At 41.0% G+C, this 22,718-nt stretch overlaps 4 protein-coding genes across 10 annotated transcripts in view; 2 read left to right on the forward strand and 2 right to left on the reverse strand.

The window, feature by feature from the left end:
* The window catches only part of Ac76E (adenylate cyclase type 2 Ac76E), a 32,362-nt gene extending 21,273 nt beyond the window's left edge, over nt 1-11,089 (forward strand). For 2 of the 5 annotated variants that reach the window (XM_017234128.3, XM_070279703.1), the window contains exons 6-21: nt 888-1,082; nt 1,146-1,373; nt 1,467-1,594; nt 3,688-3,846; nt 5,003-5,778; nt 6,023-6,121; nt 6,899-7,017; nt 7,495-7,721; nt 7,788-7,995; nt 8,052-8,368; nt 8,433-8,595; nt 8,660-8,872; nt 8,989-9,093; nt 9,229-9,243; nt 9,733-9,975; nt 10,040-11,088. In XM_017234128.3, the coding sequence (XP_017089617.2) occupies nt 888-1,082; nt 1,146-1,373; nt 1,467-1,594; nt 3,688-3,846; nt 5,003-5,778; nt 6,023-6,121; nt 6,899-7,017; nt 7,495-7,721; nt 7,788-7,995; nt 8,052-8,368; nt 8,433-8,595; nt 8,660-8,872; nt 8,989-9,093; nt 9,229-9,243; nt 9,733-9,975; nt 10,040-10,171 (3,327 nt within the window). In that variant the 3' untranslated portion in view covers nt 10,172-11,088. Of the gene's footprint in view, nt 1-887; nt 1,083-1,145; nt 1,374-1,466; nt 1,595-3,687; nt 3,847-5,002; nt 5,779-6,022; nt 6,122-6,898; nt 7,018-7,494; nt 7,722-7,787; nt 7,996-8,051; nt 8,369-8,432; nt 8,596-8,659; nt 8,873-8,988; nt 9,094-9,228; nt 9,244-9,732; nt 9,976-10,039 lie in introns of those variants that run through there. The other 3 variants (XM_070279702.1, XM_017234129.3, XM_070279704.1) reach the window with 3 other exon arrangements.
* A 500-nt stretch (nt 11,090-11,589) lies between these two features.
* LOC108120334 (bromodomain-containing protein DDB_G0280777) lies at nt 11,590-17,133 on the forward strand. 3 transcript variants are annotated; one of them, XM_070280172.1, is made up of 4 exons: nt 11,590-11,791; nt 14,119-14,258; nt 14,307-14,501; nt 14,555-17,133. In XM_070280172.1, the coding sequence occupies exons 2-4, from the start codon at nt 14,179-14,181 to the stop codon at nt 17,031-17,033; spliced, it is 2,754 nt and encodes a 917-aa protein (XP_070136273.1). In that variant the 5' UTR covers nt 11,590-11,791; nt 14,119-14,178; the 3' UTR covers nt 17,034-17,133. The 3 variants fall into 3 exon arrangements, with proteins under 3 accessions (XP_070136273.1, XP_070136275.1, XP_070136276.1); XM_070280174.1 differs by having other exon boundaries at nt 14,328-14,501; XM_070280175.1 differs by lacking the exons at nt 11,590-11,791; nt 14,119-14,258; nt 14,307-14,501 and having other exon boundaries at nt 14,555-14,658; nt 14,723-17,133.
* Nucleotides 11,764-12,717, reverse strand: LOC108120352 (uncharacterized protein C16orf52 homolog A). Its single transcript, XM_017233971.3, has 2 exons — nt 12,543-12,717; nt 11,764-12,465 (listed from the first exon to the last, which is right to left on the reverse strand). The coding sequence occupies exons 1-2, from the start codon at nt 12,646-12,648 to the stop codon at nt 12,065-12,067; spliced, it is 507 nt and encodes a 168-aa protein (XP_017089460.1). The 5' UTR covers nt 12,649-12,717; the 3' UTR covers nt 11,764-12,064.
* Nucleotides 17,134-17,358: 225 nt separating the features above from the next.
* hale (hale-bopp) lies at nt 17,359-19,262 on the reverse strand. Its single transcript, XM_017233975.3, has 2 exons — nt 18,846-19,262; nt 17,359-18,650 (listed from the first exon to the last, which is right to left on the reverse strand). Exons 1-2 carry the CDS (start codon nt 19,085-19,087, stop codon nt 17,405-17,407), a joined length of 1,488 nt encoding a protein of 495 aa, XP_017089464.2. The 5' UTR covers nt 19,088-19,262; the 3' UTR covers nt 17,359-17,404.
* Between the last annotated feature and the right edge of the window lie 3,456 nt (nt 19,263-22,718).

The raw sequence follows: 22,718 nt of genomic DNA on the forward strand, positions 1-22,718 counted from the left end.
AAGTGCAACGAAATTGGGATTACCAAGGGATCGGAAAGGGCAATTAATTTGATAGCTGGCGGATGCACAGCGGTTTATTCAGAGCCCCCAAATGGCGTGGATGTCCCAGGAATTTCACAGGATTTGGTGGTGTGGGTAAAGAGATTTATTAGATTTGGCAGATGAATCATTTGCTTTCACACAGATGACTAAGATTAAAATTATAAATTATGGTAGGGTCATTAAATTATAATTTAAAAGCTAATTAGATGTCTTGGGTATAATTAAAACAAATGTATGAGAAGTGATTCAAGTAATAGTGGTTAAATCTATGACAAGTTTAAACCGAAATCCATCTTTAAATTAAACTTCAAAAATATGTAATTTAATTAATCTTTGTAGCTCTCTTAATTAATATTTTATTTTTTATTTTATTCAAGTTAACATATATTTTTTTTCAAAGCTTTAAAACGTCATCAACTGCAACTGTTTAAATTTTAGTCGCTTCGTCAGGGATGAAAATAATTTGTATCCTTGCTAATTTTAATTCCCCTTGCACTCCTAATGGGATGCGGTTTCCGTCCTGTTGCCCTCCCCCGCACGTTCCCCCGCGGCCTGCCATTCGTTAATTAGGTTGCATCGTGTTTTTGTGCGCAATGAGGACAACAATGCCCTGTTGGATGCACTGAGAATTAGTGTTGAAATTAGGATTTAAAAATCGTGATTAGGATATCGGTAACGACTTTCAATCCTTATTAAATAAAATATATATAAAATTTATAAATAAATTTGTTAAAGCAGCTATATTTGATAAGTTTTCTCCCTCTGTAATAATGGCCATTCCGGACTCGACATTCATTATTCATGAAACGTGCTCTTCCATTTTTGTTTCTTCCTGGCGCACTTAGCTCTTCGGAGAGATTGTGATGCTGGCCAGTGCATCCATTTCCGGACTCTACTATCGCATAATGTCAGATGCTGCCCACAATAGGACCGTGGACGGAACCCGGACGGGAATCGAGCAGCGCGTAAAACTGGAATGCGAACGAGAACAGCAAGAGCAACTGCTGCTCAGTGTGATTCCTGCGTACATTGCCGCCGAGGTGGGTGATCCAGTCCCTCAGATGAAAAAAATGAGACTAAACTGAGGTTTCCTTGTCTGGCAGGTCAAACGGAGCATAATGCTGAAAATGGCCGATGCGTGCCAGCGGGCTGGTGGCCAAGCCTCCACCTCCGCCACTCGATTCCACGAGTTGCACGTCCAGCGGCACACAAATGTCACAATCCTCTTCGCAGATATTGTCAACTTTACTCCACTGTCCAGTTCTCTGACGGCCAGCGATTTGGTCAAGACCCTCAATGATCTTTTCGGTCGATTCGATCAGATAGCACAGGTAAGAGACATTAATTAAGGATAATAAGTAGCCATCCTTTACTGAAACTGAAATCCCTTTATGCAAATTAATTTTCCTGCTAACCCCAAACAGGAAAACCAATGTCTGCGCATCAAGATCCTTGGGGACTGCTATTACTGCGTATCCGGCCTGCCCATTTCCCGGCCCCAACATGCAACCAACTGTGTCAACATGGGCCTGCAGATGATCGATGCCATCAGGTGAGTTGCCGCCTCGACGAGGCGTCTCCCTTTTTTTTTATGGCCCTCACTTTGCCTTACTTGGCCCGACTCCGTTCTGTCGTCCAAAGTCAACATTTGCATTGGGTCCGTCATCACGTATACGACCTGTTTGTCTTTCGCTCCCGGCCAGCTTGGCTAGCCTTTGACTGTGACTTTCCCGTCCAACCAAGGCTATTTGACACTGTGATTGTTGGCTTTGCGGTATCTTTGTTGCACTCACGGTTAACTGAGCCATGAAGCGTCCTTTTGTTTGCTTGGCTAGCTGGGTGGGATTAAAAAGGTTTAAATATAGCTTGAAAAATTATATACCAGGTTTAAAAAAAGTACAAGACAATTAAAAGTACTCTCTGTACCTGTTTATTTAAATTTTAAACTTTAAAGGACTCTTTAGGGTCTACCACACACTTTAAAGCCTTGAAATAAAATTTAAATAGATTAAAATCCAACAATTTTAAATTGCATATTATTCGAAATTCAAATCCAATTAAGAGCTTGTCAGCGAATCGGACCTGTCATGCTCATCTCTTTTCATATTCGAGGCTTTAATTGCCGCCAGATAAGCTCGCATTCCCATTGGGGTCAGCTCGCGGAGCTGCCTGGCTTTATATGTAGATGGGGAATACCATTAAAAACGTATTATGCAATAAAAGTGCGCCAGCAAGAAGTAAAAAAAAGAAACACAAAAAAGAATGCCAAACAGAAACATCATAAAATACAATAAACAATATCGGCACAAAGGGCATTTTATTACACGCGAGAATTTATGCGCAAGTGGCCTCAGGACTAAGGACTCAGGAGCCTCTTATTTCTGCCTTTTTTTTTTATTGGACCTTGTGCTTATTCCTATTGTTTATTTTCGTGAGCCGGCTTTCCTTTTATTTCGGTTCTTTTCCAGCTTTTGGCCTTTTAATCTTTGCGCCGGCCAGTGCCTCTCAAGTTGCCCCAGAGTCTGGCTTTGTTCCTGCCACAAACTCGTTTAAACAGACACTGTTGACTTTCGGGCAACTGGCTTAACAAGCAGCCAGGGAAATGCCAAAAACTTTTTGACAGGAGCAAGAAAACAACATTTAATTATGGATTGTAGCTTCAAGAGGGGGATTCGCTTTCATTCTTGCATTTCCTTTGTCATGTAATCATCCGAATTAGTTTAACAAGTCTAGCGACGACCTCATCCCTGAAAAGTATGCTACGGATTCCGGCGATTGCTTTTAAATCTTAATAACTTTTAGTTTCTGGCCCAATCCGTTCATATTTCGTATGCAGTTCAATCAAACTTTGAGAAACTTTTGCACTCAGAAATTCAAAAGCCTAAAATCCGGATACCGGATACAAAAATCCAATTCCTTGTTTGCTTTTGTGGCATCCATAGCCATAGCCCATGTCCTAACCAAATGGCCAAGAAAAACAAAAGCAAATAACCGACCCGAAGCATTCCCAAGTGATTTGGCCTTCGATGCGGCTCATTTGACCCCGAAAGAAAATGCTGGTTAACGTTAATAACTCAAGAACTTGTTGGATGTCCTTCAGTTAGGGGGCAACCAGGAACTAAAGTTTCTATAATGGAAAAAAAATAGTCATCCACTTGAAATTTATCAATTTTTTTGCTGATTTGAAGCAAAGGCTTTTTTTCTTAAATTTACCTTTTAAAGACATTCAGGAAATTTAAGTTTTATTTTAAGGTAACTTTTTAATGTAATTTCTCAAGGTATTTGTTTCCTATTTTGCAAATATAGGGTTTTGTAAGTCGTTACCCTTTCTTAAAGCCTCATAAAAAACCCAAGCCTGGAATAACTTTTTTACAATAGACTATATAAAATAGGTTGTATTTTAATAGCAGTGTAGTCCCACAACGCCGCTCGTCGATTCCCGACCGTATCATACATCAGACTGTAGTCGACCTGGTCTGCTTGTGTTTTATGGCCCATAAAATTGTTAATACGACAGCACAACTAGCCTACAGTTGTGTATATATCCTTAATAATACATCTAAGACTGTGTGCTGGTGTGTGTATGTTAGTGAGTGCTCCTTTGGCTCCTTTTGCTCATTGTTTGCCCTTCGTTTATTCCGTCAGACACGTGCGTGAGGCGACCGGCATAAATGTTGACATGCGAATTGGCATCCACACTGGCAACGTTCTCTGCGGCGTCCTTGGCCTACGAAAGTGGCAATTTGATGTTTGGAGCGACGATGTTACCCTGGCCAACCACATGGAGAGCGGCGGTGTCGCTGGGTGAGTGCACTTAAAAAAAAAATTGCTTAATAATTATAAGATATTTTAAGTAGGAATTAAGAAATAAAAGAATATAGGAAGGATATTACATAGAAGTAATTTTTTAATGCGAATGAAATGCTCTGACAATAAAAATAATGATGGGGATTAAATAACCAAAATATCATAGAGATTTTTTGCGTTAATAGTTTCTATCCGTGTACCTGCAAGTATGCAAGTGTTTTACCTCACTTTTAGCCATTATGCTTGTACAACTGACAACGACAACGATGACGAGCAAGGCGGGTAAATATAAATAAACAAAACACAGCCTTAGGGGCTGGGAGAAATGGGTTTGTTGGCGGTACTGCCACGTAATGGCGGTGAAAACACAAAGCGAGTCAAGCAGTCGAATGGCAATTTAAATTAGTCTCTACATACTAGCAATTAAACGGGTTCCACTTAAAGTATTTGTAATGCTAAAAAAAAGGAGTAATCCAAATGATTCTTAAATGGAATTTGAATTTAGAAAGCTTAAACCTTTAATGAAGTTTAAAATATATCCATTAATTCCAGGATTTTCATTTAAACATTAGACTTGAGAAGTCTTTATTCTAACGTTCCCTTTTCTTGTGAAAAAGTTGAAAACTCTCCACCTTATTCTAGGTAAATTCCAAATGTTTACTTAGCAAATACCTACGTCTACAATCCACACACCACCCACGCCCGCCCATGAGCTTAACTTTTATACTTTTCACAAATAAACAAATTTTCTTTTGGTTTATTCATTTCGCGTCCTTAAGTCTTTCAGATGAATTGGTGGAACATGTTCGCCAAAATGTTTTTCTTTTATCTTACCTGCGGTCGGTCACATACGCAGACTTCAATTATTTGAAATTGAATCGAAATGCCAGAGTCAATGGACCGGAAAACACTCAGACGCCTCCAATTCGGGCTTCATGCACGAATGCCGCCTCTTCGGATACAATTTATATAAACAAAATAACGAGGGATTTGAAGAAATAGACATAGACAGTGGCTGTCTAAATTATTTTGCATAAGTGTGTTGCGGGGAGAGAGTTATTTGTGTCAGGAGGACTTGGGTAGAAGATTACTCATACGCCCTGTGTGTTTGCACCTCACAATTAATCACCATTTCTCATATTGTCCTTGGCAGGCGGGTTCACATCACCAAGCAAACCCTGGACTTCCTGGGCGACAAGTTCGAGGTGGAGCAGGGCGAGGGCGGTAATCGAGACGCTTATCTGGCGGATCACAAGATTGAGACGTATCTCATTGTGCCGCCCAAGCCGGCGTACACGTACAGCGTGCCCCGTGTGGTGGAGTGCATCGAACACAACGATCCCAGTCCAACGACAGAGGAGCCCAAGGATGTCGAAACATTGGTCACCGCCCCTGCCAATGAAGGCAGCGATGCTACCGACAACCTACTGCCGACTACCATCGATCAGCGTCCTGTAATTTCCCAGCCGGAAGAGAAGATGTCCCCCACCTCGGTGAACAGCCAGGAAACGACGCCCCTGCACGCTCCCCTGGCCTCGGCCGCCTCGATGTCCATCAAGGAGATGTCCGAGGAGGAGGACGACGAAGCCGACGAGGCCACTGCCGTGACTGAGCCGTTAATGGTCAAGGATAAAGACAAGGATGCAACCAGTCAAGAGGCTAAGCCCAACGGTGGCCATCGTGGTAGTGGTGACTCTGCCGCCTCCGAGTCCGCCGCCAAGTCCACTGCACTCTCCCTCCCCGCCGAAGATCTCCTGAGCATGAGTGGCAGCGAGAGCGGTATCTCCAACTCGGGCACTCCGGCTCCCTCTTCTAATCCTGCAAGTGTCACGCCCACCACTGCAGCGCCTCCAGGAGCATCCTCTGCTAGTAATAGTCTAACGGTGGCCGAAGCCCCGGAGCGATCGCGCAGGAAGTTGTCCGTGCAAGGTCAGTATTTATAGGAAGATAATTATGTCTTTATTATTGTGATTGATGGTAAATTATCCTTTAAATCATTTTAAAGGTATTCTGCAGAAGAGTACTTTAATATGTGTAGCTTTAACCAAACCTAGAGTCTCACTATGCAGATTCCCCGCAGGTGCCATCAATCAAAACCTGTGGAGGGCATTAACACTACGGTGTGGCCGATGATAATATTTATTTATGTGTTTCACCTCCTTCTCGCCGGCAGGTCTGATGTCCTTTGCCGACAGACGCCGCTCCTCCGGAGCCTTCATCGAAGGACGCAAGCTGTCCATTCACAGTGGCGAAAGTTTCCGCAGCCACGGGGGTAAGTTGCCGCAGAGAAAGTGAGGGGCAATGTGGCGAAGGGAAGAGCCACCGTAAAACGCAACAGTTGAAAATCACTTTCACAAATGAGCTCAGGTTATGCATAATTTTATCGCTGTTGGGGCAACTTTTGCATCGTAAATTTATCGTATCGCTGGCTTGCATTTGTTTGCGGATTGGCCTTTGTGAAAACTTTAGTCATGGCCATGGACCGGGCCAAAACCGGGGCAATTAAGCTTCTTTGACAGCCAGCTGGGCTTCGTTGGCCTTTTACGGATTTTTTTCCGTCCACTTTTTTTTTTTTGGTTTATGAGTTTTAATTTACCAAGGACATTGAGTACGTTGTGTGGCATGTGGCAAAGTCATTTTGATGGCATTTTTAATGCGAATGGGCGACTTTTAATGAGCTTGTCTGGGTCTGTCCCTTCCCTAGCTAGGTGGACCGTGAAAACTCTGCAGCTTTCGAGGTGTAAAATGTGTAAAGTGTTGAATTTTTCATTAATAATAAGATCACAATGGATGAAGTAGTTATCCGTAAACGTTAATTTGTTGAGCTGTTGCAGGGCTACTTTGTTCCCATAAAACAGGTACAATGTTGTAAGGATAGTTGGCTTTAATCCAGACTATTTTAGATCTCCATTAAAATATTAAAAGTCAAATATTTAAAGAGGAAGTGGCGGATACAAATGAATTTACAAGCTCTTAAATTGTTCGCCATTTAAAAGCCTTTTCTAAACTTTAATGCGACTAACCCTGAATAAACTCTGAACCCTTCCAGGTCATGTGACACGCAATCGGCCCTCATCCAAGATGACCAAATATGTCGAGTGCTGGGGTGCCGACCGACCCTTTGCCAATATTGCGGAATCGAAACTGGTGAAGAACATTGGACTGGCGGTAAGTTAAAAATTTAAATGGATTCCTTCCACCTTCTACAAAAAGGAAAATTAAATTTCAATTGCCAAAATGTATCATAAAATTGGATAAAACCAAAAGCTTCCTTGCCTGGGTAAAAACTGCCAACCAGCAGATATTTTTTTCAAGCAAAGCTTCTTATATTTGTGTATAAAATGCAAAGTGGACATGTTATCCTAGTCATCCTTTGTTTTTGGTACATTTTTATACAAGCTCTTCATGTTTAAAGAAACTGGTTGAATGGGACTTAAGCATTTTTATTTATTTTTGAAGGAATGATATGTTTTGTGTCTTAAGACTCACTATAGCTCTGCTAGACATACTTTAGTTTTATTGTAGCTTTAAATAAAATAAACTCTTTACCTACCAAAAAAAATATATATTTATGCTTTAATAAATAAGAAAAAATCCATCTTGACTCCTATCATTTCATGGTTCCTTCTCCCTTGTTGATTGCAGAGTATTGCCATGATTGAATCAAATTTACTGCCACCGGAGCGTAAATGTTTCAATTTTAATTTCTTCGGGCCGCCTACGGAGCTGAAACCTTTCACCATGTGGTACCGCAACACGCCCCGGGAGGCCATGTACCGGGCCCAGCCCGATACCCACTTCCGGTTCGACCTGATTTGCGCCTTCATCCTCTTCCTCTCGCTGGCCATCGTCCAGTTGATTGTAATCGAATTGTAGGTGAGATCAACTCACATTAACGAGCCCCATTTCTCACGCCCTTGGCCTTTTTGCAATTTCAGGAACTTGGTTCTGCTTGGCTCGCTTCTGGCCAGCTTCGTGTCCTTGGCCCTGTTCCTTTACCTGAGCAATGTGTCCGTGCCGGATGTGCACACCTCAGCCACGGACCGTAATGGTCCGGGTCAGGTGGTGGCCAGTAGTCGCTACTTGAGACTAGCCATGTTCATTGTGGTCAACATCCTCATCTCGTCCTGTGCGGTATTTAGTGTGGTAAGTTTGAAAGGGCTTTCTGATTCGTATTTTAGTTAAATGAGTTTATTATTCAGATCAACTACTCGGCGATTCCGGGCGATGTTCCCAATGAACTTTCTAATGACACTTCCATGGTCAGGAATTCATCGAATGACTCTATCAATGCTACTTTCTTGGAGGACTTTAGGCCTCTGGAAGTCAATCCTGCTCTACCCATTGCACCGGTGTTTCTGTATTGTTGTGCCATAAGTTTGGCGGCCATTTCAGCCTTTCTGCGATCTGGGTTTATCCTTAAACTGATAGCCATGTTGGTGGCTTTGATAGGCCAGGTCACAGTACTCGGTTATAGCGATCTTTATACACAGTACAATAGGAGATTCATCGAAAATGGGTAAGGATAATATAATACATAAAATTGGGATTCTGGAGAAACTATCCTCTAATCCCTTGCATAGCTTACCCCTGGAGATCAAGGGCTTCCTGCTGCTCCTGGTCATCATTCTGGTGCTGCACACCCTGGACCGTCAGGGCGAGTATGTGGCCCGCACGGACTTTCTGTGGAAGGCCAAGCTCAAGGTCGAACAGGAGGAGGTGGAAACGATGCGTGGCATCAACAAGGCAAGTACCTCATCTCCATACGAGTGCAGTTCGATGTTAATTGAAAATTTTATTTGATTTTCAGATTCTGCTGGAGAACATCCTGCCCGCCCACGTGGCCACGCACTTCCTGCACCTGGAACGCTCCACGGAGCTCTACCACGAGAGCTACTCCTGCGTGGCGGTCATGTTCGCCTCCATTCCCAACTACAAGGAGTTCTACGATGAGACGGATGTCAACAAGCAGGGCCTGGAGTGTTTGCGTCTCTTAAATGAAATTATTTGCGATTTCGATAAGGTACGGACACGAGAAGCTGTCATCCTCTCGAACATATTGCATTTTAAGCTCTGTTATTTTATTTCGACAAGCAATGGCATCCTTAATATACTCGAATTGTGCACTTATACTTTCAGTTACTCCTGAAGCCAAAGTTCAGCGGAATCGAAAAGATTAAGACCATAGCCAGCACCTATATGTGCGCTTCTGGTCTGAGACCCGGCAAGGAGGATGGCGCCACGGTAAGTAGTACTTCTCCCGGAATATCCCATTCTCTGGCCTCTGTTACTATCTCGTCTAATCCATGTTTCTTCAATGCTTTCACTAATCCTGTAAATAACAACATTGACAAATCCTGACTGGTTTGCTCAATCTAGTCACGTAGTTTTGCGGTAAGTCCTTCTGGAATTTCTGTGTTACAATTTCTACTTTAAATATCCAACCTGATAAATTGGCCAACATTATCTGCCCCTATATCCTGCTACTAATTCGAGCGCAGAATAAATGGGAATGTTGCGAAAATTCCATTCTTTTTCCCTTTTTTCCATTCACATGCCACACTGAACACTGATTCCAAATAGGGCCAATGTTATTTACTCTCCGAATGCCTTTTAATCGCCGCTTAGCAGTTTAATTAAATTTTTACAACTAGCAAACGGGGCAAAAGAGGAAATCAAATCACATTGGCCCAAACAAAGGGAGAGCAATAAAAAAAGGGTCGCCAAATGAGGGTCAAATCAGTGTGGCAGGGAAACGAAATACTCGGGATTAGCCGGAGGGCGGGCCAAATTCGACGCACTGTTCAGGTTCTAGGGCGGCAAGGACTAAATCGAATCGGTACTAACGCAATTCTTTTTATTTCGCTTTTTTACCCCAAAAAGGATGAGAAGCGAACGGAGGAGCACAACGTGGTCATATTGGTCGAGTTTGCGATTGCTTTGATGTCCATATTGGATTCGATTAATCGGGAGTCGTTCCAACGCTTCCGTCTCCGAATCGGACTCAATCATGGTCCGGTGATTGCCGGAGTGATTGGCGCCCAGAAGCCCCAATACGATATTTGGAGTAACACAGTTAATGTGGCCTCCCGCATGGACTCCTGCGGCGTAATGGGACGCTTACAGGTGAGTGACCAAGTGTTAAGGTCCTGCACTTCTAAGAGCTTCTAAGAATTCTGAATCCTTACAGACAACGGAAAACACTGCAAAAATATTGATGGCCGCCGGATACGAGTGCGAATGCCGTGGCCTGACCTATGTAAAGGGCAAGGGCAATCTAGTCACCTACTTTGTAAAGACACCATTTGATGGAAAATTGTAAAATCATCCACTCGCTGTTGATAATGTTTAATGGATATTTATGAATCATGTAGCGTAGCTTAGATCAAGGCATCTTCTTATTTATTTTGAGCTTTTCATTTAGTTTTAATGAATTTGCAAGCATTTAAAGTTTTTTGCTCATCACACCAACACGCATACGTTAAGTATTTGTTAGCAAATATTTGTTTTTAGTTAGTTAGTAGAATTTAATGTTATTGACTATTTTGTAAAGGTTTGTTAGCTAATTCTTATGCCTAGCCATCACTTAAACAGCGAATATTATATACGATTCGAATTAAAATTATGTAAGACAAAGAAATTAGCCCACCCTAGCCAAAAAAATAATAATAATCAACATGAAAGGATATTACCAAAAAAACGCATCTAACTGCTCTGTTTAAGTTTTATTCAAGGCTCTAATCCTATGTTTCTGTTTTATTATACTCTCTGACAATGGAGCACATACCTATATGAAAAATGAACATTTTTCAAGCCACACTAGTTAAATTCTGTGAAAAGAATCAATTAAAACTCTATATATATTTTTTTACTCAAATGTTTTTTACTGTTACTAAACTATCGCGACATCATATTTTGATATATGTATGTATATAACTGTATAAGATACAAGAAAAAAAACCAAAGCGAACCTACTTTTAAGACAAATTAAAGCTCAAAAACAGCATCTTGTGTACCTAGCATATCCCAATATATAATATTACACTGTACCTCCGACGGACCCGCTCCGATCAGCAAATGGATTTCAATCAAACTATCAACATTTTCACACCGATTTGGAAATATCTATCTAAGCTGGAATACAATAATATTGCAAGTGCACCCCAAAGTAGATTCATTCAACAATAATTGATATTATCAAACAATTTAAAGAATATATAAAGAAATGATAAATAAAATATTATGCTGTATTCGAAATAAAGTTTTTTATTTTCTACATGGAGAAGGGGAAGTTTTGGGGTGTTATTTATTACATTTCATTTACACCATCTATACTATTATAAACATTTTTCAAATATTCAGTCATTAGTTTTTCATACCATGCACTATTTGGATACTACTCTGCACCATGAAATAAGAAACCTCCAAACCAAGTGCGTTGAAAAAACATCCTGCGGTTTACTTATGTTTATTGATAGTGTCGGAAGTTTTGATTCTTATTGAAAGGGGGATTTTGTTTATAAGACGATCGAATGGGAAAGAATTTTCTTCGCCTCTCGTTTTACAGAGTTTTCTGTAAGGGGAGAATAGCTGCTGGGGTCAGCAAGAGTTGTTAGAATTTGTGCGGCAAAGGAGCTTGGTCAGCATTCTCGGATCGCGATGGGATCATGAATACATAAACATCAAGAAGGCACCTAGTACCCAGACAGTGATTTCCATTGCAGTTGCCGTCGCGACCTTCCAGAGGAAGTATGTATAAGCTCCCACAATTTCGGGCTTTCAATACAAGACCGGTTATATTTTAATATACTGATTACAAGCGTTTACAAAAATTGTTTTTCTTTTTTTTTTTGTGTGCTAATAATTGACCTACACTAACTAAAGTGAATTAAGAAAAAAATTACAAAAAGTGAATAAATTTTTAATACGTTCATTTATAATTGTAAGTTTGTACTGAAACAAGTTTTTTTTTCACAAAAAACTTTAAATTCTTGAATTCTTGAAAAAATTATGACAATATTTCTATTTAAACAAAGTCCATGGATTAATGTATATACAAATATTCGACTAAAAAACCTAATAAACTAAAATACACTTAAAAATTAGGGAGATTGCTGGTGTTGAGTATGAGAAAGATGAGAGAGAAACAGAAGGTATAACAAATCACAGAGCAAACGGCAAACAAAATCAAAAAGTGTCCAATGCTGGCGCGTCTCTAGAAATGGGGCAGGCACACCTTGCCGGCGAACAGTTCCGAGACCACCGTGATCCACAGGGCTAAAACGAACATTATGTAGGAAATTCCAATCTTAAAGGTGTTAGGTAGTTGGTAGGCCTGGCCGCCGATCTCCTCCACGTGAAAGCCTAGTGGAAAGACAACTGCTGCCATGCAGAATAGCACCATTGCCGTGAAGCCCACCCAGCGGGCGTACGGAATTACGTTGCGATTGCAGGAAGACGAGGCCAGCAGTATAACTGTGGTGGTCACGCAAATGCACCCGGTGAAGATGCAGACAAGGGCAATGAACCACTCCGGTTGCAGATCTGGCGTATAGCAGACCTGTGGCCGATTGTACAGTGTCATGCAGGTCCACATGAGTCCAAGCCGTATATCTCCTGCAAGCAATGAATAAATTAAGTAAAGATTTCAGACTGCTTATTGGGACGTGCACTTCCGTATTTCTTGTACGTACCTGTTCCCGACTCTGTGATGATCCAATCTGGTAGTGCTAGGCTTACAATAGCAAACACGTCGGCAGCCATGAATAGAGTGGCACTAATTGTGGTCAATTTATCCATTTTTGTAGTAAATTTTGTTATTTAGTTTCTATATGCTCGTTTGTTGTTTTCTGCTGCTTTTCGAGATGGTAAAATATACTAAGTTTCAAGTATCGATACACCGATTTCGGCAATCGATAATTTATTTCGATATTAAAAATAAGGGCGGTCTTATTTAAATATAATTTTTAAATGGTAGAAAAGAGAGAATATTATATTTTCTGTTATATATATTGCTTATTTTCAAAGTAAAGTATTTTGAAGTAATCAAATCAAATGAGGTTTGCAATTTTAATAAAATAAATGTTTTTACGTTTTTGAGTTAAAAACTTATTTACATACTTCAATAAGTATCTGAATTTCAAGCAAGAACCATCGTGTTGAGTTTAGAGAGTTTTAAAAAAAATGTTTTACTTTGAATTTGAAGAAAATATATTTACAATTTGAATGAAATATAAATACAATTTAAAAAAAAAAGGTAAATATTATTTCCCAAGCTTTGAAATTTTAAACTTGTTAAAATTCTTGAAATAATCAAATCAAATTAGGTTAAAAATTTAAATAAAATTAATGTTTGTTGTTTGAGTGAAAAAATTATTTACATCAATAAGTATCTGAATTAATTTTAATCTGTAAAAATTCTGATTAAATTTAAACAAAGAATTAAATAATATTTAAAAAGAAAATAGTTAGCTATTATTTCCCAAACAATGCAATTTTAATCTGGTTGCCCGACGGCGTATAAAAATAAAGTTACGATTCCAATTATACATTGAATGAATTGTAGGCGGCCACGTCACATGGCGACGCTGACGTGTCCTTAGTGCGTCCAGGTTGACCCAGGTTATGCGGCACGCCGTCTGTGGGGGGTGTTCGGTGGTCAGAGCTTATATCTATCCGGTGCTATCTACTCGGCCAGTGGTCTTTTGGCCCTTCAATGACCCATAATTGCCGGGACAGAAGCTAGTGGGTCTGGCGCTGTTATCGCTCAGCCGGGCCATGTAATTCTTTTATTATTAGCAAATTTCATTTGTATTCATTCCCTTTTCGGATGTGCGACTGGACGCGTCTCAGTGCTATAAATGTATGTTTATAATCCGTAATCGGTTTTCGCTGCAGCGATCCGAAACTTAGCTTAAAAAAATAAACTGTCGCGAACCTGTGCAAAGGAAAAGGTTGGAGGAGGGATTCTTCTTTCAGAACAAACTTCTCAATTGGAGAAGTTCCAAAGTGTGTTTACAAACAAATTGACGCCCGTCTGTGATATCATATGATTAGGATTACTTTCAGGCTATTGGATCCAAGAAGTAAGAGGCTAATAAAGCAAAGGATAAACATACCGTTCAGTTCTCCATCAACTCGTGGAAATCATATTAGATTTCATTCCCATTTTTTGTAGTTTATTTATAGCTCAGCTATTAGACGCCGTCATTCTACACAAGTTATTGTTTATTGTATATTGAGATCCTCCCAACCATTACTTTTTCCCAGCAACAATTTTATTATATAATACGCACTCGGTGACTGTCTGGAGGCAGATCGCAGAGAGACATGATTGGGTCCGTATCGGAGACAGAGCTTCAATCAGATTCCGGATCCCAACCGATGAGTGAACATCCTTTTATTAACCGGTAAGCATAAATTTAATTTTAACTGAAAGGATTTTAATTTGATTTTAGAAAACAAAAATGTTTTCCAAGTGCTCAAGCTGACGGCTTTACACAAAAAATAGTGAAATCTACAGAAATTAAAAATAAGTCAACAGACAATCAGGACAGCGCTAAAAGTCCCAACGAAAGTAACGCAGCACAAAGTCCTAAGAAGGACGAAGCTACAAGGCCTCTTGTTTTGGAGGAAAGACATTCGCTATCCATGTAAGTTTATAGCTTAAATTTTAATTTCATATTTATAATAAACCCTTTTTCAGAGCTGAAACCAAGAAACGCCGAGCTAGTGTCTTTTCGGAGCAAAGTCTTTTTATACCTAAGCAACTAGCCCGAAGTGAACTTCAGTTCCGAACCAGAAAACTAAGTAATACTATAGCGAAGAAAAAAGAGTGTCACCTGAGAATGCTGAAGTTTCCATTCGATTCTAGTCGTGTCCGCTATGTGGTTGAAAAAATGAAAAAAGAGCAATCTGCTAGCGAACAGCCACCATCCGAAAACCAACAGGATACACCATTAGCTATGGAGGACATTAATTCGGTTGAAATAAAACAGGAAGAGTTTATGTATGATACAAACCCAAGTAGCCCGGATTTGCCATTGAGTATGCCCGATTTAGAAACGGAAACTGTAACTGTGAAGACCCAATTACCAGAAAACGAGGATAGCGTAACTTTGTTTGATTTGGTCAAGAAAGAGGCTGAGGATGAAGATTCCTTAGAGGATCCGAATATAAAACTTCTACAAAGTCAGCGGCAGAGTGTGATAAAGTCTAACTTTTCAAAAGGCCTGCATTATCCTTATTTAAATTGGCATCAACCACAGTTCAATGTCAAAATGGAAGTATTGGAAGAATATCCGAGTCAATCGCCATTGGAAAATGAATTCATAAATAATGCAAAAACTGAAGGACTGAATTATAATGAGGTGGCAGGGCCAGATGAATTTATACAAGAATTACCAGGTACTCAAGTACAAAGCGAACACAATTATCAACAACAAAACATTTTTGAGGAGCAACAGGAACCTCAGGATTTACAAATGCCAGACCCAATCCTACCCGTGCAAAACGTTCAAACAGTTCCAGATCTGGAGCTACCACACAACCTTCAGATAACTCATAAAATTCCAACAGCCCAGGACCAGCAAATGACACATATTCAACCAGAGCCCGAGGCCATAAACTTTTCCCAATCAAATCAACCAAATATGAACGCTCAGAACCACGTTGCTGAGCTTCCCACCACAAGTATAAATACATCTTCAGGACTGTCCACACTTCGCCAGCACTTAATGCATCACATTGTGCGTCCGAGAACATTTAAACAAGACATACGCCAACCCAGTAGTATCAACAATAATGCCATCGAACGTATAAATCAAAATGTTGCGACTCCTCATTATGTGGAGACCCCAGCTATACCCACTCAAAATGTATCCCAACAATGGAACTGTCCCAGCGTTGCACCCAAGCCACACATTCAGACACAACAGCAACAGGCACCACAACAACATCCGCAGCAGCAGCCACAATATATCGCCCAGCAACATCCTACTCCCCAACAAAAACTGGAAATTATATACAACCCGCAACAAAACGATATTCAGTTGCAGGAACTGAAAGTTTTATATCAACGCCTGGAGTGCCGGGAAAATAATGAGCTAATCCAGATAGGACAGTCTTTGACACATGTCCTTGAGGAAAGGCTTGCCTATGAACTAAAACACGCGGAAGAGAAGCGTCTATATCTGGAAAAAATGGAGAAAAGCAAAAAGATGGAGGAAAAACTGAAGACAAAGAAAGAGCAAGTGCAGCGGCAGATAAGAGCTGATCTCAGGATTTTGGAACAGCGTATAGCAGATAAGCAACGCCAGCAGGAGGAACATATGTTGGCGTGGTCCTGGCAACATCGTCAGCAAGTAGAAATGCGTCGGCTACAGCAGCAGCAGCAGCAACAGCAGTATCAGCAGCTGCAGCAGCATCAACAACTGCAGCAGCATCAGCAACATCAGCAGCATCAACAACAGCAACAGCATCAACAAATGCAGCAGCATCAGCAACAACAGCAGCAACAACATCAGCAGCATCAACAACAGCAGCAGCATCAACAACATCGGGAATGTTTTCAACAATTTCTTATGCAACCAAAGCAACAGCAGCCAACTGCTGCTGAAAATTTGCAACGATTGCACACTCTGACATCTCAGCCAGCTCAAGTACAACAGCAACATCAGCAGCAACACCCGCAACGTCAGGAACACCAGCTACTTCAGCAACCACAGCAACTTCAGCAACATAGGTTTTTGTTCCAACCCCCAGCTTATATGTACCCCTCCACCTTCCAGGAGCCCATAAACTATCAACAAGTACCAGTCAATCCGGCGGAGCCCCATGCCCCGGGTCCCGTAATTGAATTGCGAAGCCGTTTATGGATACCACCACCGCCTTATTGTCCAACCAGCCAGAAGTCCCCGGACGAGACTCCCAAGGAACCACCTAAGAAACCTCGTCAACCTCGTCGGAAAAATACCGAAAAACGTCCAACGGTTGCTCCGTACACCGTTCCAAGCGTACAATCCGAGGCACCGACTAATCCTGTCCAAGGAGACACTGCACAACATTCGGCAGCTTCAGTTCCCGAACAGAGGAACGAAAGTATAACAACTGTGATGGAAAATTACGTCTCGAACTATTTAAACAAGAATATGCGCTCTAAGACACAGGACACTAATGGACATTAGTGGTTATTGCTTGTGATTTTAGATATTAAGATTGGAAAAAAAACTTTCAAGGATATCTATGTATCTAATATGCTGCTTTAAACGTATTAACAATATTAATTACAGGAGTAGATACTTAGTTAAATATTATTAAAAACTAATAATAAAAACAATATTAAACCTAAATATGTACGTATATTGGTTTATATTTTTTTTTTTTTTTTTTTAGAGAACAAATATAATACATGTATCAAAATTACTGTGATTCTTACTCAAAAACTGAATATTTAGGTGTTATTGAAATGGAATAAAACGGAAAATATAAATAAATTAATACATATTGCTTTTAATTTAAATGGTATTTGAATTCTTTGGGGTAAAATAATATTTATTCATCTATCGGGGAACTGTCTGTATCTGCTTTCCCTAGAAGGTGGACGCAGCAAGCCGGGATGCCAGGAGCAACTGGGGCAATTGCAACGCGGGCAGTGCCAACAATTGCCGCACTTCATGCACACATTGCCAGCTCCGTGCTGGGCGGAAGATGGATAGGCGGGGTGGTTCTGGGCTGAAGATGGATAGTCGGGGTGGCTCTGTGCGGTACCACTGCCCCCCCAAAGATCCTTGTTTCGCAGGCAGGATCTGCTGCGTTTGGGACTAACCGAACGAGCTCTGGACGGAGCGGCAGCGGCGGGGGCAGTGGTTGATTCAGGTGGCATGGTCGAAGATGTTGCTGCCGGAGGAGCAGTTGGTGGTGGTGACCTGGGGGCTGGTGGATCAGTTGGTGGGGGTACTGGTGTTGCAGAGGTCGAGGCTTCTCTTTTCGTCGGACTAGCAGCACACATTGTGGTCGCTGGTGGATCACAAAAGGTCACCGTATGCGTCGGGGCAAACAGCTGGAGGGCCAGGGGCTGGGATGACGACGTAGCGCAGGAGTCGCAGCAGGACCTGTCCCTCTCCCGCCGCAACTCGGTGAGGAGGCGGGAAAAGGACAGGTCACAGGGCAGGCGTAGCAATTGGGGCGCCTGCTGCTGCTGCTGCAAATCCTGTCCAGGATTCGTTATGAGCGGCTGCTGCTGTTGCGGCACTGGCATTACAGGAACCAGATTAATAGCTTGAAGATTCCAAGCCTGTGCCGGCACCATGCCACAAAAGTACATTGGCTGTTGGTCCGACTGTTGGAGACCGTTGGAGGCTTCCATAGAGGCCAGGCATGAGGTTGTGTTGGCATTACTGTTGTTGGGAGCAGGCAGGCAGAAGATTTGCGGCATCATGGCCGGAGCCGGAGTCATGGCCTGCTCATGTCGCGGGATCCCTGCCGACTTTGGCAAAGGCACAGCCCCTTGTGACGGATGAGAATGCATCGGTAAAGAATCATAGCCTGGACATGGTCCTCCCAGTGGACAGCTCTGGCAATGGAAACTGCATCCCGGCGATGTAATAGTATTTGGGCTCGAAATTGGATTAAGACTCTGAATCGGAGCCATGCCAGCAAACGTTCCAGAAATCGCTGCTTGCGGGAAGCCGTAGGTATCGCAGTATGGACTCATATTGGTGGGTTGGCAGCAGGAGTAGACCATCTGCTTCTTGTACTCGTCCAGGTTGAAAGAATTGGGCAAGGGTACGTTGCAATCAATGCTTAAAAGGAATATATAAGATATGAAGATTGTAAACAAGGAATCGGTACAGAGATACAATTTTAAACAAGGTGGTCACATTTTAATTCTCATCAAGAATAAACGAAATCGAACTTTATGCAAGTTACTCTACTATCTTCATTTATTATGAATTGAGGTAAATAATAGCAAATGCATTAATTTAGTTGGAACCTACCTCAAACCCTCGGGGCCTTCGGTAACCAAGCACAGGCCCACTCTAGGAGGCTCCGCCTGCTCACACCTAGCGCACATTTCAGTGTTGGACTGCATCGGCAATGGAGCATAGCACATGTTGATTTGCTGTTGTTGTGATGCCTGTGGGCCACCAGCTGCACCCTGTGGGCCGTTCCCGCATGCGATCCCATTGGCCCCAGAAGGGACCTTGCAGCCGAGCTCGCAGCTATCCGAGCAGAACATCTTCAAACACTCCAGATGACCCACAATTTCTTTTAACCCAAAAGCCCTTTGCCTTCGAATCGGCTTGCTGCGGTTTTTTTCCCCCCAATTTTTTACATTTTAGTCCAACCAAAAGAGTCGGAATTTGAAAAAGTTCTCCATGAGAGTTTTCAGGTTCAGATCTGGGTGTATTGTATTCCTGTGAATGTATGTAACATAGAGAAAAACATTTCCGAACCCCATAAGGAATATATATTCTTGATTCCCTTCAAAAATCCACAAAACAGCTTGGAGCTACTATATGGATCACTGCGAAGCCTATATCTTTGGCAACTTTTATCCGATTCCTAAGTAGGGTACCTTAAACGATTTGTAGATCAATTCTTCATAAATCTGCAAAAAAATCTTCGAAAATAAAATTTTGTCGATTTTTTGCAAAATTTTCTGTAGGGTCCCCTTTGAAAATCCACAAAACAGCTTGGAGCCACTATATGGCTCACTGCGAAGCCTATATCTTTGGCAATATTCATCCGATTCCTAAGACGGGTACCTTAAACGATTAGTAGATCAATTTTTCATAAATCTGCATCAAAATCCGCGAACATAAAATTTTGTCGATTTTTTTCCAAACTTTCTGTAGGGTCCCCTTTGAAAATCCACAAAACAGCTTGGAGCCACTATATGGCTCACTGCGAAGCCTATATCTTTGGCAACTTTTATCCGATTCCTAAGTAGGGTACCTTAAACGATTTGTAGATCAATTCTTCATAAATCTGCATAAAAATCCGCAAAAATAAAATTTTGTCGATTTTTTGCAAAATTTTCTGTAGGGTCCCCTTCGAAAATCCACAAATAGCTTGGAGCCACTATATGGCTCACTGCGAAGCCTATATCTTTGGCAACTTTTATCCGATTCCTAAGTAGGGTACCTTAAACGATTTGTAGATCAATTCTTCATAAATCTGCATAAAAATCCGCGAATATAAAATTTTGTCGATTTTTTGAAAAATTTTCTGTAGGGTCCCCTTCGAAAATCCACAAATAGCTTGGAGCCACTATATGGCTCACTGCGAAGCCTATATCTTTGGCAACTTTTATCCGATTCCTAAGTAGGGTACCTCAAACGATTTGTAGATCAATTCTTCATAAATCTGCATCAAAATCCGCGAATATAAAATGTTGTCGATTTTTTTCCAAACTTTCTGTAGGGTCCCCTTTGAAAATCCACAAAACAGCTTGGAGCCACTATATGGCTCACTGCGAAGCCTATATCTTTGGCAATATTCATGGCAATATTCATTCCTAAGACGGGTACCTTAAACGATTAGTAGATCAATTTTTCATAAATCTGCATCAAAATCCGCGAACATAAAATTTTGTCGATTTTTTTCCAAACTTTCTGTAGGGTCCCCTTTGAAAATCCACAAAACAGCTTGGAGCCACTATATGGCTCACTGCGAAGCCTATATCTTTGGCAATATTCATCCGATTCCTACGACGGGTACCTTAAACGATTTGTAGATCAATTCTTCATAAATCTGCATCAAAATCAACAAACATAAAATGTTGTCGATTTTTTTCCAAACTTTCTGTAGGGTCCCCTTTGAAAATCCACAAAACAGCTTGGAGCCACTATATGGCTCACTGCGAAGCCTATATCTTTGGCAATATTCATCCGATTCCTAAGACGGGTACCTTAAACGATTTGTAGATCAATTTTTCATAAATCTGCATCAAAATCCGCGAACATAAAATTTTGTCGATTTTTTTCCAAACTTTCTGTAGGGTCCCCTTTGAAAATCCACAAAACAGCTTGGGGCCACAATATGGCTCACGGCGAAGTCTATATCTTTGGCAATATTCATCCGATTCTTAAGAAGAGTATCTTAAAAGATTTGTAGATCAATTTTTCATAAATCTGCATCAAAATCCGCGAACATAAAATTTTGTCGATTTTTTTCCAAACTTTCTGTAGGGTCCCCTTTGAAAATCCACAAAACAGCTTGGAGCCACTATATGGCTCACTGCGAAGCCTATATCTTTGGCAATATTCATCCGATTCCTAAGACGGGTACCTTAAACGATTTGTAGATCAATTTTTCATAAATCTGCATCAAAATCCGCGAACATAAAATTTTGTCGATTTTTTTCCAAACTTTCTGTAGGGTCCCCTTTGAAAATCCACAAAACAGCTTGGAGCCACTATATGGCTCACTGCGAAGCCTATATCTTTGGCAATATTCATCCGATTCCTACGACGGGTACCTTAAACGATTTGTAGATCAATTCTTCATAAATCTGCATCAAAATCAACAAACATAAAATGTTGTCGATTTTTTTCCAAACTTTCTGTAGGGTCCCCTTTGAAAATCCACAAAACAGCTTGGAGCCACTATATGGCTCACTGCGAAGCCTATATCTTTGGCAATATTCATGGCAATATTCATTCCTAAGACGGGTACCTTAAACGATTAGTAGATCAATTTTTCATAAATCTGCATCAAAATCCGCGAACATAAAATTTTGTCGATTTTTTTCCAAACTTTCTGTAGGGTCCCCTTTGAAAATCCACAAAACAGCTTGGAGCCACTATATGGCTCACTGCGAAGCCTATATCTTTGGCAATATTCATCCGATTCCTACGACGGGTACCTTAAACGATTTGTAGATCAATTCTTCATAAATCTGCATCAAAATCAACAAACATAAAATGTTGTCGATTTTTTTCCAAACTTTCTGTAGGGTCCCCTTTGAAAATCCACAAAACAGCTTGGAGCCACTATATGGCTCACTGCGAAGCCTATATCTTTGGCAATATTCATCCGATTCCTAAGACGGGTACCTTGAACGATTTGTAGATCAATTTTTCATAAATCTGCATCAAAATCCGCGAACATAAAATTTTGTCGATTTTTTTCCAAACTTTCTGTAGGGTCCCCTTTGAAAATCCACAAAACAGCTTGGAGCCACTATATGGCTCACTGCGAAGCCTATATCTTTGGCAATATTCATCCGATTCCTACGACGGGTACCTTAAACGATTTGTAGATCAATTCTTCATAAATCTGCATCAAAATCAACAAACATAAAATGTTGTCGATTTTTTTCCAAACTTTCTGTAGGGTCCCCTTTGAAAATCCACAAAACAGCTTGGAGCCACTATATGGCTCACTGCGAAGCCTATATCTTTGGCAATATTCATCCGATTCCTAAGACGGGTACCTTAAACGATTTGTAGATCAATTTTTCATAAATCTGCATCAAAATCCGCGAACATAAAATTTTGTCGATTTTTTTCCAAACTTTCTGTAGGGTCCCCTTTGAAAATCCACAAAACAGCTTGGAGCCACTATATGGCTCACTGCGAAGCCTATATCTTTGGCAATATTCATCCGATTCCTAAGACGGGTACCTTAAACGATTTGTAGATCAATTTTTCATAAATCTGCATCAAAATCCGCGAACATAAAATTTTGTCGATTTTTTTCCAAACTTTCTGTAGGGTCCCCTTTGAAAATCCACAAAACAGCTTGGAGCCACTATATGGCTCACTGCGAAGCCTATATCTTTGGCAATATTCATCCGATTCCTACGACGGGTACCTTAAACGATTTGTAGATCAATTCTTCATAAATCTGCATCAAAATCAACA

Source organism: Drosophila bipectinata, chromosome 3L, assembly GCF_030179905.1.
Source record: "Drosophila bipectinata strain 14024-0381.07 chromosome 3L, DbipHiC1v2, whole genome shotgun sequence".
Classification (NCBI taxonomy): Eukaryota; Metazoa; Arthropoda; class Insecta; order Diptera; family Drosophilidae; genus Drosophila; species Drosophila bipectinata.